The sequence below is a fragment of the Condylostylus longicornis genome, unplaced genomic scaffold (genome assembly GCF_029603195.1).
Source record: "Condylostylus longicornis isolate FDR11 unplaced genomic scaffold, ASM2960319v2 ptg000004l, whole genome shotgun sequence".
Classification (NCBI taxonomy): Eukaryota; Metazoa; Arthropoda; class Insecta; order Diptera; family Dolichopodidae; genus Condylostylus; species Condylostylus longicornis.
Window position 1 is genome coordinate 16,074,290 of NW_026577973.1, and position 16,771 is coordinate 16,091,060.

At 26.8% G+C, this 16,771-nt stretch overlaps 1 protein-coding gene across 1 annotated transcript; it reads left to right on the forward strand.

Moving 5' to 3' along the window:
* Positions 1-10,198: 10,198 nt before the first annotated feature.
* LOC129609094 (uncharacterized) lies at positions 10,199-14,198 on the forward strand. The gene is made up of 7 exons (XM_055520964.1): positions 10,199-11,617; positions 11,671-11,966; positions 12,130-12,310; positions 12,630-12,747; positions 12,802-13,331; positions 13,398-13,515; positions 13,576-14,198. The coding sequence occupies exons 1-7, from the start codon at positions 10,701-10,703 to the stop codon at positions 13,828-13,830; spliced, it is 2,415 nt and encodes an 804-aa protein (XP_055376939.1). The 5' UTR covers positions 10,199-10,700; the 3' UTR covers positions 13,831-14,198.
* The last annotated feature ends 2,573 nt before the right edge of the window (positions 14,199-16,771 follow it).

A 16,771-nucleotide genomic window follows, 5' to 3' on the forward strand; every position in this document is an offset into this window, starting at 1 on the left:
ATTAACTGTATTTATACAATTTATACTGATTTGTTTATTTAAAAATAATAAAGTTGGGTCAAACCAATGGTTTGTATTGTAGCACTTTTCCCTTCAACAAGTGAAAATACTGCTTAAATAATTGAAAATACTGTATTTAAAATACAGTCTATGTACATCCACCACACTATTAAAATGGTTTCCATCATAAAACTATTTCTAGGATTGCATATATTTAGGATGAACGATTTATGCAGTCTTTGAAATAAAGCAAAAATTAATATAAAGAGGGGTTAACATAATGCTCGATTTTAAGGGTTAATTGTGTGAGTTAAGAAAAATAATTATATTTTTTAATGTCACGGAATTTACCGTTAGCTTTTTGCGTTTATAGAAATTTGAAAAAAGTAACGGTTTCGGAAATATAAAGTGTCAAAAATTCAAATTTTACAAATTTCAAGAGGCGATAACTTGAGAGGGGGTGGAGATGGAAAAAAACTTTCTTCTAACGAAATGAAGCATTTATTAGTGTCTAAAAGTTCTTATTAGTGTCTTAAAATTTCAGGCTCCTACAGGCTGGGGTCTAGAAGAAAAACAACATCAAGAATTTGGAAAAAACGGACTTCAGATAACGGTAAATTTGAACGGCCATTTTGCTTTTCTGAAGTTTAACTATAGTATACCGCGCTAGGGGAAGTAAGTCACTGCCTTTCTGCGTTTGCTGAATTTGAAAAATGCTTATGGTTTCACTCCACTAAATAGTTAAAAAATGGCATTTTTAGAATTTTAAAGTTTCTAGTAAAGATCTATGTACGTATTAAATTTCAGTTTTCTATCTTCAAGGGTGTAGAAGTTTTGTAAACAGACACATGGGCAGACGGACGGACGGACAGAGTGAAACTAAAAATAAGAAAATAAGAAATTGTTAAACTAAAACGCCTAGAAGTATGCAAAATTGTTTAGATAAAGAAAAAAAATAAATTCTTAAATAAAAGTGTTAAAACGGTAATTATTAAAAAAAAATTATCACAAAAATTAATGCATTTTTAAAGAAGTGTAAAATATCACATGCGGTGTATGTATATGCAAATATGTGTACGTACGTATTTTGTGTATGTAATTACTTTATACAGTTAGAACACAAGGAGTAACGTCCATCTTTGTGATTTTTTTTTATTATTCGGCAATGATTTCTTTTTCATTTACGTTGGTGACAAAATATATGAAAGAATATATGCTTAGTCTTTGAAACAAACCATAAAATTATTAAAACATTTGCGCCAATAATTAAACTAAATAAGACCTAAGTGAATTCTAATCAATAGTTTCAGACGCCACAAGGCAAAAGATAAAAGGTTATTTTTAAATAATATTTAATAGCTTTAATATAAATGGAATTGGAGTTTTTAAAATTCAGAGTTTTCGTTTAAGAATCTTATTTTTGACTCGGTTTAGAAAGTTTTTTATCTATTGGAACGTAATCGTACAGATTTTTAAAATCAGTGCACATATTTGAAAAAACTAAAAAGTGAATGATTTCAATGGGTATTTTTCTCATGGCTACTTTTTAGAATTGATCGAAGTTTTGCTGCAATTTATAAATTTGAAAATGAATATCTCAGTTATGGTTATATTTTCACTATGCCTTAAGTTGGCTTAAGAAGAAGCTTTACTCCGATTGCCAATAGTTTTATCACCTACTTTTTCTTTAAAGTTATGAATAAAATTTGACTTTGCTATTTCTAGAAATAAACAAAAATCCAATTTGAACTACAGGAAAGAGTTATTTTAAAACAGTCCTTAGATAAATGTCAAATGTGAAGTATAAAGTCTATAAAAATATAACGGAAACAACTGATTTTGAAAAATTTATTGAAAAAAAAAGGAAAAATTAAAAAAAAATAATAATTTTCAATTAATGTAGTCATGTTAATTTTTTTTACAAAAAAAAAATCTTGTCCCGCATACTTTTTTTTCTTCTTTCATGCTTTAACACCGCAAAACTATGATCATATTATGCGCATACAGGAACATGATATTATGGTTTATGAAATTTTTTTGTTTTTCTACATTAAATTATATTTACATATGTATGTATGTATACATGTATGTATGTTATATGTATGTTTATAAATATAATGTACAAAGGTGGATAAATGAAATTTTTATTAATATATTCATACACACATAGATACACACGTACATTTATATATTGTACCTCATAATATATAATTATACATTTCTATATATGTATACACAAATGAGTGAGTACATATATGGTTAAAATAGTATGTGATAAAAAATTTTTATGGTGAACATAAAACATAACAAAAATAAAGGGGAGGAGATTTTATCAAAGTTTAAGAAATATTAAAAAGGATGCGGGAAAAATCCTGTTTCGATTCCCACAGAATTTCTTAAGGAATATATAACACAACAAACATAATAATATATGTATGTATATATACATATAAAGCATCAATATCAAGCACTGGTTTTATTTTTTATTTGTTATTCGAAAAGACAAAACGTTTTTGCAATGAAAACACAACAAAAAAATTAAAAAAAAGTAAAAATGAAATAAAAAAAAAAACGTGTAGTAAAAAACAGAAATCTTCTCCTATCGTGTTTTAAATACCTACTGATTTTTTTAAAACAAGGAAATTTAATGCTTTGATTATGCATATGATTAGATTGCCCTTACATATCTTTTGCAAGACAATGTGTATTTTACCACCACAGCTACTACCTTTTCATTTCTATTCAAATTTCTTACATTTTTCTTTATATTTTTTAAATTTATTTTTTATTAATTTTTTTCGTTTTTGTTTTTTTTTTTTTGGTCTTTTATAATTTTTTATTTATTTATAACTGCCACTCTTTTTGCATAGCTCAAAAATTAAAACAAATTCACCAAAAATAATTGTACACATACATAATTAAATATGTACATGGCTATAAGGATATATTAATGTATATATGAATGTAGGTTTGTACAAGTATTAACAATAACAGCAATTAAGGATTATCAATCTTAAATAATTAAGGTTACAATCATTACAAACAAAATTTAATTTTTTTCTTTTCAAATTATTTAATTACAAAATTTAGTAAAAATATTATAAAATTTTGGAATTTATTCTACAAAAAAATTGAAACTTCGAAAATTTAAATTATTTTATTTTATGCTTATACTTCGTTTTTGGATGCATAATGTGATCGTTTTAATAGTGGTGGAAAAATTTGCCTAGTTGAGACTTTGATTATTGCTTCTCATACGAAGAGATTCTCAATTAAGATGAACATGTGTACGTAAATGTAAGAATATAGACAAAATTAAAAAAAAAAGAGAGGATTGGATGACCCCTAAAACTAACTATCTTATTTTCTTTTTATTTAATTTTTTTTTTTCTGCAATTATGAATATTTAACACGTTACTGTACAATAGGTAACGCTTAAGAATCTTACGTCTGAGCAAATAAAAATTTTTCAAGTTTTTTATTTTCTTCTTTTTTCTTACGCTTATTATTTCATCTTTTTTGGTATAAAATTATTTTGGAAATAAAAAATGCCTTGCCATAATATTCTCTTATATAGTGTGTTTTAGAGTCAAATTTGGTAAATTATAAGCAATGCCACATACCCACAAAATGTATTAATGTAGGTACATATACATATGTACGTAGATTATGTGTACTTTGTTATGTTTGTGTGTATGATGCCTGAGTTGACTGGAGTCGATTATTTTACTTTTTTTTTTCTGATTTTCTTTTTTTTTGGTGCTTAGAAAATTTTTGATTTTTCTAAAACATTGGTGAGCCATAGAAAATAACTGTAAATTGTAAGCACATATTTGTTTAAGCAAAAAAATATAGAAAAAATATTAAAGTGTATTTCTTTCCATTGAACTTCTTCTTTTTTTGTTGAATACACATAGGATTTATGGGATTTGTTTTTCTTTTTTATTTTTGATCAAGGACACATAGTTTTTTTTTCTCCTTTTATATTTTATAGTTTTGCTCTTATTTTATGTTCAAAAAAATTTTTTATGCAAGGTGTAAAAGAACTTTTTAAATTTTTGAACATTATAGTTTGCAACATATGTACATATATACATATGTATGTACGCATAAATAAAAATATTAACATGTTTTTTGTGGTTTTAAAACTAGATCATATTTTTAGATGTTCTATTTGGATAATTATGTAATACATAATACGTATATGAGTAGGTATACATGCAACTATGTATGAAATTTTTAAGATATTGAAAATGTTTTTTTTTAATTTTAAAGGTTATGTTAAATAATTATTAAGCGGTCAAGCAAACAATTCACTTTGGCCTCATTATTTATTTTTCATTAGTGTAATGATATTGATTGAATTAATGTAAATTTTTAAAATATAAAAAGTAGAATTTAGATTGTGATTACACTTAAGCTATAATCGGTTTCATAAGTAGTGAAACTTAAAAATTGGGGTTTAAAGAATTTTATTTATTGTTGTTGAAAATATCGTTTAATTATTGGTATTTATAAAGTTCCTTCAAAGCGGCGTAAGTTTTTATATGTATAAATAAGATAGAGTTTATCTTATGCAGAATGATTGAAAACTTCAGATAAAAATTAGAAAACAAAATGTTTATTAGTTTCACTTTGTCCGTTCGTCCGTGTGTCTGTTCAAAATTACTACCTATCCCCTTCTTCAAATTCATAAACATTCCATTTTTTGGTTATTTATTTTATCGAAACCTCAAACATGCAAATAGTTGATATATTTTTGTATATCAATGAAAGTGGTTTAAATAGCTATAACCATAGGTTTGATCCAATTTTTTTTGTAAAAATTTTTAACGTAATTTTGTTTATGAACTAAACAAAAAACTATAAATTTGACTTTATAACTAAATTTGATTTTATCTTAGCATTTTGGTAAACAATACTAAAGTCATATTCCTCTTTACTTGCAGAATTATAACTGTCTGTCTATCTCTATAACTTTCATAAAGAAATACATAAGTAATATTAATATAACATAAATTTGAATTAAATTAAATTGAGTTTTTTTTTCTTTTAATTTAATTTTACTTAAACATTCAAAAATAAAGGTTTCTTTATTTTTGAATGTTTTCTAAGTTGCACGAATTATCAAAGTCAAATAAAATTCAGGCCGAGAAGAACTTCCCGATTAGGCATGCATATACTTATTAAAACTGTTTTGTTGCGACAGCAGCTTTTTCGTACCGTATTAAAGCCCAGTTTATTTGCATAGAACAGAACAATTTTTTTGTTATTCATAAGTATATATATATATATACATATATATGAAGTTAAGCAAAAGGTAATTTAAAAGATAATTTGCAAATAAAAATAAAACACTAAAACTTTCAAATAAGATAAAAAAATTTAGTTTTATTTACATAAATGAAAAAATTCAAGCGTGTTAGGAGCTAGTAGAGTTTCAATAAAGTTAAAATTAAATTTAGTAATTCTAGCAAATATTCTACTGAGGTTTTTAATCTCAGAAGTACAAACATAATTATATTATTTCATTTAAAACATATTTTAGATGAACTATTAAAACTCGCATTTTGTTTTTTATCGTAATATAAAAACAGTATGATAATAAAAGAAACCAATATTAGACCAGTTAATTAAATAGATAAAGAAAGTAAAAGAGCGTCAATTAGATGAAATATATTTAAGGTTGCTAGTATAAGATAATTTGTTTTGGTCCTCAGTTTAGACAATATTTCTTAAATTTAGAGGTTCACTATAAGCTGATCGCAAATTAAGTTCTATGTCGTTGCTTAAAACTTATTAAAAGAAATTTTAATTTTTTTTAATGTAATTATGCTTGTACATACATATGTATGTTTGTACACAATTTATAGTTTGCATTTATGTAAATTTTTTTTTACTATTGTAAACGTGCTTTATTTTGTACTCCAAGTTATTAATAGCAGTTATCAAAAGTATTATGAACATAGCAAATAATAAAGGAAATCTTTCGAAGCAAAACACAGAATTGAGAACAAAAAGAAGTCTTCCTCAAAACCAGTTATGTTTTTGTCTTTTTTCTTGCTACTTTAAAATTTTCTATAAATTACTTTAAAAATGCACAATTTATATGTACATATTCAATCTTTAAGCTGAAATAAGATATTGCATTGACAATAATGAATGCGTATATCGGAAACAATTTTTCTTTGGAATATTTACAAAAATATTCACGTTATAAAAATTCTAGAAATTCAACTTTTTTCTTCTTTGGAATTCCTAAATTTACTTTAAAAATTAATTTTATTTTAAATTTAACCATTTCATTATAAGTAACATATGTATAGGCATATATACATTTGTACATATGTAAGCACACATTTTAAATACATATTTATTTTCGGTGCAAACAAAATTCATTTTGTTTCGCTTTTTTAAAAAGAACAAGACGAATTTCGAAATAATTTTGAAAAATATAATTTGAAATTTGATTTCTCTTCAAATTATAATGTTGATCAAGATTTAAAGTTTAATAAAGTCTCCAATTAATTTTTTTAAAATTAGATTATTATACAGTATTACTATTTTTTAAAATAGTAATACTGTAAAATAAAAAAATTTCAAATGTTTATGGATAAATGTACGTAAGTAATTTTATATTTTTTTAGCTTAAACTAAAGCTACTGCGTCTCTTAGTCAAAATTTCCAATGGTTTGAAGTCGATGGAGATTGAAACATAGTTAGTTTATATTATAAATTTGCTTAACATACAGTTCGATTTCATCCATTTTATAAACTGTTTATTATTAGTAAATTATTCTTTAATGCCTTAGTGAATTAATTGTGAAGTTAAAATATAAATAGTGTTGCGTTAGATTCGCTATGTAAGTAGGTGTTATGTATATACTCGTATAATTATAAAAATTAATAATATATTTTTTATATGGAAATATACGTATAAAATTTTCTCAAAACGAAGTTCTATTTTCGTAGAAGAAAATTTTTTCCTATCTCCCTCCTCTAAAAGGTCTAACGGCCAAGGACCCTAAAGATTTCTTAACCATTTATTGTAGCGAAACCATAAGTCTTTTTTAAATTTTGCAAACGCAGAAAAGTAGTAACTAGCTTCTTCTACAGCGGCATACCATATTCAGACTTCCAAAAAACAAAATGGCACTTAATATTTAACGTTATCAAAAATCCGGGTTTTTCCAAATTTTTTATGTCGTTTTTCTCATAGGCCTCAAGTTATAGGACTCTGAAATTTTAGCAGCTAATAAATAGAAAAATCTAGCATAGAATATTTCATTAGAAAAAAGTTTCTTCCCACCCCCACCCCTCTCAATTTATCACGTCTCAAAATTTGTAAAATTTGAATTTTTGGTACTTTATATTTCCGAAACTGCGAGCTTTTCCAAATTTCTATAAATGTAGAAACCTAAAGGTAAATTCCATGCCATTATAAAATACATATTCGAAATATATTCGTGCATAAATTAAAGCAATTTCAATAATGTAGTAGGTCCATAGATTGCTTTAAGAATCATTATTTTCACTTGTTGCAGGGAAAAGTGCTACTTTAGAAACCATTGGTTACACCAAACTTTTTTTAAAATAAAATTTTAAACTTATTGCGAATTGTTTATCTTTATAATATATTGACAACTTAAAGAAAACATCAAAATGTAGTGGATGACTTGCCACTTTGGAAGACATTATCACAACTCACAGGTAATTTTTCAAACACAAAGATATTGGAAATTTTAGATAATACGAGTAGTATAAATTTTTTTTAAATTTAATAAAACAAGCTAAGATTACAATTACAAATTTTTTGGGACTAAAAATGGGAGTTTATTAAGAAAAACGTATTTTGAAAAATTGATTTCAATTTGATTTCATCAATAAATTTTCAAAAATTATTTATTTCATAGCATATTTGCTATGTTATTTATTTCATTGCTCTTAAAATTGTAAATGCCAGATATTTCTCTTTATTATAGAATGCAATCCAGGAACATATGCATCCAGGAATAAGTTAAAATAATCCTTTTGTATCTGGTCGTATTCGACCATTTACTTAGGAAATTTGCGACAATAACAGTCGCCGGCTTATCATACAAATTCCAGCAAAAATTTTAGTACTGTAATTTCAATAGTTTCCAAGATATGACCAAAAAGTGGTACTAGCTTTTAAAAAAACAGAAAAAAATTTGGATAACGGCTAAAGTTATTTAACTTTTACAAAATTGACAAAAATGAAAAAACTAAATTACAATCATAAGTAGAAGTAAGTTCTGCAACCTAACAAACTGCTTTTAAACCGTAATATTATAAATAACTTGTAGAAATTATAAAAAAAAAGACAAAAAATTATGAAAATTTGCAAAAACCGACTTTAAGAATTATTCCTTTTTGCCACAGATTTGTTCATCCGAAATTTTGATATTATACTTCAATAATTTTTGAGATATAGCCAAATAAGTTTTGAAGTTGTAGGGCAACTATCCGAATAACTGCCCTGAAAATTTTTAAATATTTGGTGAGCTTAGCTTAATTAGTTTTTAAGTTATCGTTCAAGCGAACGGACAAACGGACACGCGGACGGAGGAACGGACAGAACGACAGAAGAACACACGGACAGACGGGCGGACGCCTAAACGGACGGACATACAGACAGATGGACGGAGAGACAAACGCAGGCGGACAGACAGACGACTCGAAATTCAACGCTGATCGAAAACATACGCTCATGTCTATATGTCAAACCATTATTTCTTACCATTACAAACAGTTAAACAGATTTATAATATCCTTCGAATATTCGTTCGAAACAGCAACGCGTTAGTCAGGTTTTGCTGTTTTTTTTTCAAATCATTATGTTGCCAACTCTATTTTCCTTTCCAAGTGTACTGACTTATAACCTATGTTTCGTTTTCTCTCTATTCTGATTTCCTGTCGGTTTTTACTTTAACGTTTACCCTTGTTACTGTAATCTGATTTTCTGTCACTTTAAAGTTAAAACCCTATTTGATATCAAACTTTATATGACGGAAAATAATAGAAATTACTCTATTCTCATCAGATTTTCTGTAAGATTTTTTAAAAATAAAATGACAATATTAATTTTTCGTAGTTTTGAAATAGCGGGTGAGCTCATATTTTTATAGTTATAATTTTGTTAGCAAAATTATTAAATTTTGGCGTAAAGTCAAGATAATTTCTGTCTGATATGAAAACAGTTATCAAATGTAAAGTCTATCTGAGATTTCGTCGTACATGTAAAGTGTAAACAGTACGTTTTTATTTTGACAATCCATTGCTTTATTAAAATAAGGTAAAATTTAAAACATGGTTACGCAGAAAAGTTTCCAAACTTATGCAAACATTTGGTTCTTTCGCGAGATAATTTTGTATATTAAGTTATTTTTAATCGTATTATTTTAAAGCTATTTAAATAACCAGAAACATATTATTTATTAAAATTTAACTGAGTTATTTTCTAAATTTTGCCGATATTAATTATTTTATTTTTTTTTTTAATTTTGATTATAATATATGAACGAAATTTGAAATCAAAAGTTCTGCTTTTTAATCAAAGTTGAAAATTTAAATAGAGGCTCGATTCAAAAACTTTTTTCTTTTTCTTCTTTTATTATTTTTGCATTCCCGGAACCAGTGAGCATGTTTGGTGATATTTTTCCTATATTTCGTTAAATACTTTAACAAAAACTTTTTAATTAAGGAAATCAATTATTTTTCACCTTAAAATTGCAATCTATTCTTCCACCCAACCGTTCCTAATTGTTTCATACGAAACATGTTTTTACTTTAAACAAGAAGCCGCAGAAATAATTGTTTTTTCTGTACACTTATAGCAAACTTTTTATATGGTTAAACACACGGAAAATACTTTAATTCATTTAATCTCTTCAAATTGTCAAAAAAAAATGATTTTTTTATGTGCATATGTATACATAAAAAAATTTTAAAGCCTAAATTTAATAGGAAGAAGCGTCTCGTTTTCACTCATTTCCCTTATTTTTAAGAAAAATCAAATTTTTTCAGCAACAGAACGCTATTTTCGAAAAAACTTTTTAACTTTTTCACTCAAGCACGGTTTTTTTGCGAAAATTTAAAATAACAAAGCTTCCCATCACTTTGTAATAGTTTGACATTTTGATATTTGACATTTTGACACAGTGTCAAATGACATCACTGAAGGAATGAAGAATTAACAAAATTATTAGTAACTTTAAATTTTGTCATTGACATTTATTCGCAAATGAATTATGATTTAGAACTTATAATTTTTGATTTGTGTGAAGAAATCTAATTTTGTACTTTTAAAACAACTGGGGGCTTCAAGTTTAAAGTAAAAATTAATTCAAATGTAGCTATGTGAGGGATCAATTAAGCTTGAAATCATTTCCTTTAAACTTTGGGCGTAGAAGCACGGCTATAAAAGCAGGTTTTATAGAAAGATTGAAGAAAACGCATGTACACACGCATGTACGTTTGTAAACATATACATACACGCATTCTTAAATTCTCTCAGTTTATGATTCATATTATTGTTTTCTAAATTAAGCCAGGTTAAAAACTTAAATTAAAGTGTAATTTTTATATACTTTCTAATAAAAAAATTAGTGATAATTTTACAAATATTGTAATAAATAATATATTCTGGGAATTATAAAGATATCGTATCACATTTTAAAATGACTACTGTGCATAAAGTTTATGAAAAGTGCTTATGTTTATTAATAACCCTAACTTTAGCGGGAGTTTTAGGTCAATATGAATGGCAATCAAGAGATAGCTTTGATGAAATCAAAAGAAGATTTGATTCTGTAAATGGAGATAATTGCCTAATAAAATATGATGCAGACCTGTATTTGCCAGACGATGTTGTTTCGCACAAACCCGACATAAAAGAAATAAACATTAACCCAGTCTTTCCAAACAGAACTGCTCTTTTGCATTTACATAATATGGCATTAAGTAGAAGTTTCTTTTGGAGTTATATACTTCAGAGCAGATTTATTCGACCAGCTATTAATGACACATATGATCCAGGAATGATGTATTATTTCTTATCAACTGTTGCAGATGTATCAGCAAATCCTTATATCAATGCGTCAGCTATATATTTTTCACCGAACAGCTCATATTCCTCTTCCTACAGAGGGTTTTTTAATAAAACATTCCCAAAATTTGCGCCAAGGGCATTTCGATTTGATGATTTTAACGACCCTATTTATTTATTGAAAACGTCTACAATGAATACATTTTCAGTGAAGGATTTAGGTGCAGTTCCCAAAGAATCTTATTCAAAAGATTATACATCCGATTTATATAGGATTAATGAATGGTATAAGACATGGTTGCCCGATAATGTTGAAAATAGGCACGACACGAAGACAACTTATCAAGTTGAAATCAGATATGCCAACAATACGAATGAAACATTTACGTTTCATGGGCCTCCCGGGGCTGATGAAAATCCGGGACCAGTAAAATGGACTAGACCATATTTTGATTGTGGCCGTTCAAATAAATGGTTAGTAGCAGCAGTTGTTCCTATTGCAGACATTTATCCAAGGCATACTCAATTTAGACATATTGAATATCCTAAGTATGTGATTGACTTATATGTGTATGTGTTCGCTAAAAGATTTCAAATTTCAGATATACAGCTATTTCAGTTCTTGAAATGGATTTTGAGAGAATTGACATAAATCAATGTCCTAGTGGTGAAGGCAACAACGGGCCTAATCGCTTTGCTGATACTGCGAGATGTAAAAAGGGAACTACAGAATGTGAACCTTTGCATGGTTGGGGTTTCCGTCGGGGAGGATATCAATGTCGCTGTAGGCCTGGTTTTCGTCTTCCAAATGTTGTACGTCGTCCATATCTTGGAGAAATAATTGAAAGAGCTTCCTCCGAACAATATTATGATGGATATGATTGCCTTAAAATAGGATGTGAGTTTCTTAAATTGCTTAGACAAAACATATTTGAAATCCCTAAACCAAATACCAAGAGTTTTTACTTCATAAAATTTAATTTACTTCTAACACTTCTTGTTTAAAAAGTGTTTTTCAATACAAGAATTTCATATAATAAAACTATTGATGTTATTTGCAGGGATCCAAAAGCTACCAATTCAATGGGAGCGCGCACCTTACCACATTAGACAAAAATATTTGGATTATCATCCCGAGTACTTAAATAGTTCGACAGGACCTAATTCCCAACATCAAGAACATGTGAATATTGACGAAGTATTAAAATTTATACATAGCGTTAACTACAGAACTTGTAAAAAGTACGCTCATTTTTGCTTGTTAAATAATTATATGCATGTATTTAATCATTAGAAACCAATGTGTTTGCAGCACAAGTAGATTTGCGTAACAAAATGTTTACTTTATTGATTAATAATTAGACTGTTTTATTTTTTAAATCGTTTAACTCTGATTTTAAAACTAAATTCTTAAAAATTGACTCTACTTATTCAAAAATTATTAAACGAAATAAGCTTACTGCTAGCTGTATGAAATTTTCAACAAAATGTAGAATGCAAACAGTACTTAATTGAAATTTATATTTTTTATATGTAGTTAATTTTAAAAATTATGATTTAGTTTTCATCCTCAAGATTTGATTTTGCGAGGTGATATCGCTTTTGGGGCTAAGAGTCAGTTTGAAAATGAAGCTAAGATGGCAGTTCGACTAGCTAATTTCCTAAGCGCTTTTCTTCAGGTAATACAAATATGTCTTTACAAAATGAAAATGTTCAATTCTTGTGCATTCCAGGTATCGGACCCCAATGAAGTTTATTCAGGAACGAGAGTAGCTGACAAACCCTTAACTGAAGATCAAATGATTGGTGAAACTTTGGCACTTGTCTTAGGAAATACTCGTATTTGGTCTGCGGGGATGTATTGGGATCGAAACAAGTTTACAAATAGAACATATTTTGCACCCTTCGCATATAAAAAAGAACTTAATACAAGAAAATTCAAAATTGAAGATTTAGCTCGTTTGAATGATACAACAAATATATACACTGAAAAACCGGTTTTCAGATTCCTCAAACAACGCTGGTCAACGTATTTTGATGGCTTAGAAACGTTCTATTTAAAAATCAAAATGCGATATAATGAGACTGGAGAACTAGAGCAAAAATTTGAGCATTATCCGACAAAATATCGAGCAGCTAATATAGATCATGGACATTGGTTGCCACCTCAATTTGATTGTGAGGGTTTTGTTCCAAAATGGATTATAACATACGCTGCCCCATTTTTTGGCTGGGATAGTTTAAAAGCAAAACTTGAATTTAAGTAAGTAGAATGAGTAGCATCACTTTAACTCTTTTTATTTGTTTTTAAAATTTATTTATTTTACAGGGGCATAGTTTCAGTTTCAATGGATATGCTACAAATTGATATAAATCAATGTTCAGATGATGTATACGTTCCCAATGCTTACAAAAACACCCACAAATGCGATACACAAACTTCATACGTATTATTCATACCCAACACACATTTTTTAAAATATCTCATTTGTATATTTAATTTTTAGTGCGTTCCGATATTGGGTCGAGGTTACGATACTGGGGGCTACAAATGCGAATGCCTTCAAGGTTACGAATATCCATTTGAAGATCCCATAACATACTATGACGGACAATTAGTTGAAGCTGAATTCAAAAATATAGTAGAAAACAAAGAAACAAGATTTGACCTTTTTAAATGCCGTTTGGCCAAGGCTTCTGTTACTAGTGCAGCTTTTACATTAATTTTAGTTTTAGCTATTTCGACAATATATTTGTTTTAAGAAAATTACATTCGAAACCATTGTTGACTTTGATTTTTTTAGTACATATAATAAACAATTATTCCACAATGCATTATAACTGCATTAATAGAAATAAAAAAAAATGTATTCATAAGTATATAAAATTTATAAAAACGAATTATGTTATAACATGATACATAAATTTTAGTTTATGGTTTATAATTGCATATTAACGATTTAGGATAGGTAAACTTTAGCGAATACTTTTATTAATGCGAATATGATGAAAATTTGTAACAAATAATCCGTCCAAGTTTCGTACAAATATTGTAAAATATTTTTAATAAAAATTTTTCACTATTTTAATTTTTTTGGTTTAATTTAATTTTTATATGTTTATAAAAATTTAATGAAAAAAAACAAAATAAAAATTATCACTCGTATTATGTTAAACGCGTCACTTCAGGTGATGGAATATTATTAAAAAGTATTTTGGTTTTCAATATTGAATTGAAAATTTTGTAATTAATTTTATTTGGAAAATTACAAGACATTAGAACAGCAAACTATCACGACCATCACGTCAAGTGAAGCTAATAACAGAATATGGGTGTATGTTTTTTATTCAATTCATCATAAATTAGATACTGAATTTCTAAATGAAACTATATTTTTCTATAATTTAATTCGCACATATATGTATGTATGTATAAAAAATAAATAAAACAAATATAATAAAAACATACTTGCTGCCGCAGTAAATTACAACAAATAAAACATGTATGTATTTACGATTACCTTCATATGAACGTTTTTTGTTTAATTTTGATCCAGCTTAACTTGGTATGTTTTTTTATGTTTGTATGAATGTATATTATTCATTTTTAAACTCATATACCTTATACATATGTATGTGTGTGTATATGCAAAAATTAGTATAAATCATATACATACATACATATATGCACCTACATATAGTTTTGAATAATATCTAATCACTTCAAAGAATGCGTCTAAGAGAATATTACTTAAAAGCGATTAAAGTCACTTATATGTATCTAATTCAATAGAAATTAAAATTTTTTTATCTTACCAAAACTTAGCAGTTCCTCAAAATGTTTTTCAAAAAGAATTTCCTCGCACAAAAATTAATTTTTTTTATTGGAAAAAATAAAGCTATTCATACACCAAAAAACCAAAAATGTATTTATTTTATAATTTTAATTTAAAATTTTCAATAATAGTATTTTTTTGGATTCCTTAAAAATTCAATGAATATGCGATTCAAATTTTTCAAACAAGAAAACTCAGAGTAACAAAAGTATTTTTAAATTAGGTAAATAATAACTTCAATACTAAGATTGATTATGCAAAAAATTGCCATTGACTTCCATAATGCGGTAATAACGCATTTAAACACCATTTAGTTATGAATTGCTAAATTCAGCCTAACATTTTTAAAGGCATGTACATGTATTATTTGTGAATTGAATTTTAAAACCGTTAATTAGCACTTTATATAAGTGCACATGCGAACCGACAGACCGTTTTTCCCTTTTCTTAAAGATCTCTTTAAGAAAACAAAAATGTTATCTCTTTGGGGTTAATAATATTACATATGTATGTATATATTTAACACATACATACAGCACACAATTTTTCATATATATGTTTCTAAATACATAAATATAATTACATAATTAAATTGTTTCTTCCGATCGCTGATAATAACATATAGAATTTATTTATCAGAAAATGCTGCTTATTTTTTTTGGACCGTACTCTTTTAAAGAAAATTCAAACAACTCTAGATGACAGAATTAAATATCACATTTGATTGTGATAGAAATGAGATGATGACTAGAATGTTATGTGCCGCCAATTCTAATTTTGATTTGATTTGATATATATGTTGATAAGGATGCTCTTAGATCTGCACTCTCTGATAATTTAAAGTGTTTAATTATAGTTTATCCTATAGCAGTTCGTGCTTTATTCTTTGTTGGTTTTTTCCATAGAAATTAAATACATATGTTAGATTAATAAAGTATTTGTATCTGCTATACTAATGTATTCTTACTTTCACTTACTTCTTTCCATACTTTTCTCATTAAATGAAGACAATAGTGCTCGGCAATCTGATAATGCGGCTAAATTATAACTCGTTCACTTAAGCAATTCGTCTAATATAAAAATATATTTACAAAGAAACTTGGACAAATTGAAAAAAATATTAATAAAAGCTCTGCTTTTTTAACATTCCTCAGCTAATAGCGGACGAAAAACTGTAATTCTAGCATATTTGGTGATGAACACTATAATTAAGCTTTCAAGATCTATCTACCAAAAAGTTGAAAGACCAGAAGTTGACTTTTCAAATAAAAGTCTAATAATTTTTACATTTTTTGTAAGGAATCAGTACATATTTTACATTGTAAAATACGATTTTTTTCTCCACAAGGCTAATATTACATTCAACCAAAGTTTTTTCTTTGCTTCAATGACTCTATTTTTCACCCCGAGCTGGTATAGCATACTACATACTTTTTTTATATAAGTTGATTTACATACATACATATTCAGAGTGGTCCACAACTAGTAAAATAATTATTTACACATTATTTATGTGTTTTTTGATATTTATTTTTATAGTAGTTTTTTTATGACTAAGTTGTAAAAGGTGATGTAGTACAACGAATAAAAAATTTTTGATATAGGATAATTATTTTACTAGATTATTTAAAACTTTTAATTTTTATTATAATGAATTTATAATTCCAAATTTCATGCTTAAGCCACTATTACTCGAAAACGGTAAGTCTGACATCAATCATTGGAATTACTGTTATATAGATTAGTTAACTAAGAAATTTCTATAAATACATTCTTATTGTCAGGCAGAATTTTTCATTCCGTTTTTTAAACCTCCAAAACTACATCTAAATATCCGAGCTCACCCTACCGCGCGAACAATTTCGTT

Excerpts from the sequence above, each read along its gene's own strand:
- LOC129609094 (XM_055520964.1), top strand. The coding sequence starts at position 10,701 with ATGACTACTGTGCATAAAGTTTATGAAAAGTGCTTATGTTTATTAATA. Across the intron at positions 11,967-12,129 it reads TGATTGCCTTAAAATAGGAT|GGATCCAAAAGCTACCAATT; the intron begins GTGAGTTTCTTA and ends TGTTATTTGCAG. Across the intron at positions 13,332-13,397 it reads AAAGCAAAACTTGAATTTAA|GGGCATAGTTTCAGTTTCAA; the intron begins GTAAGTAGAATG and ends TTTATTTTACAG.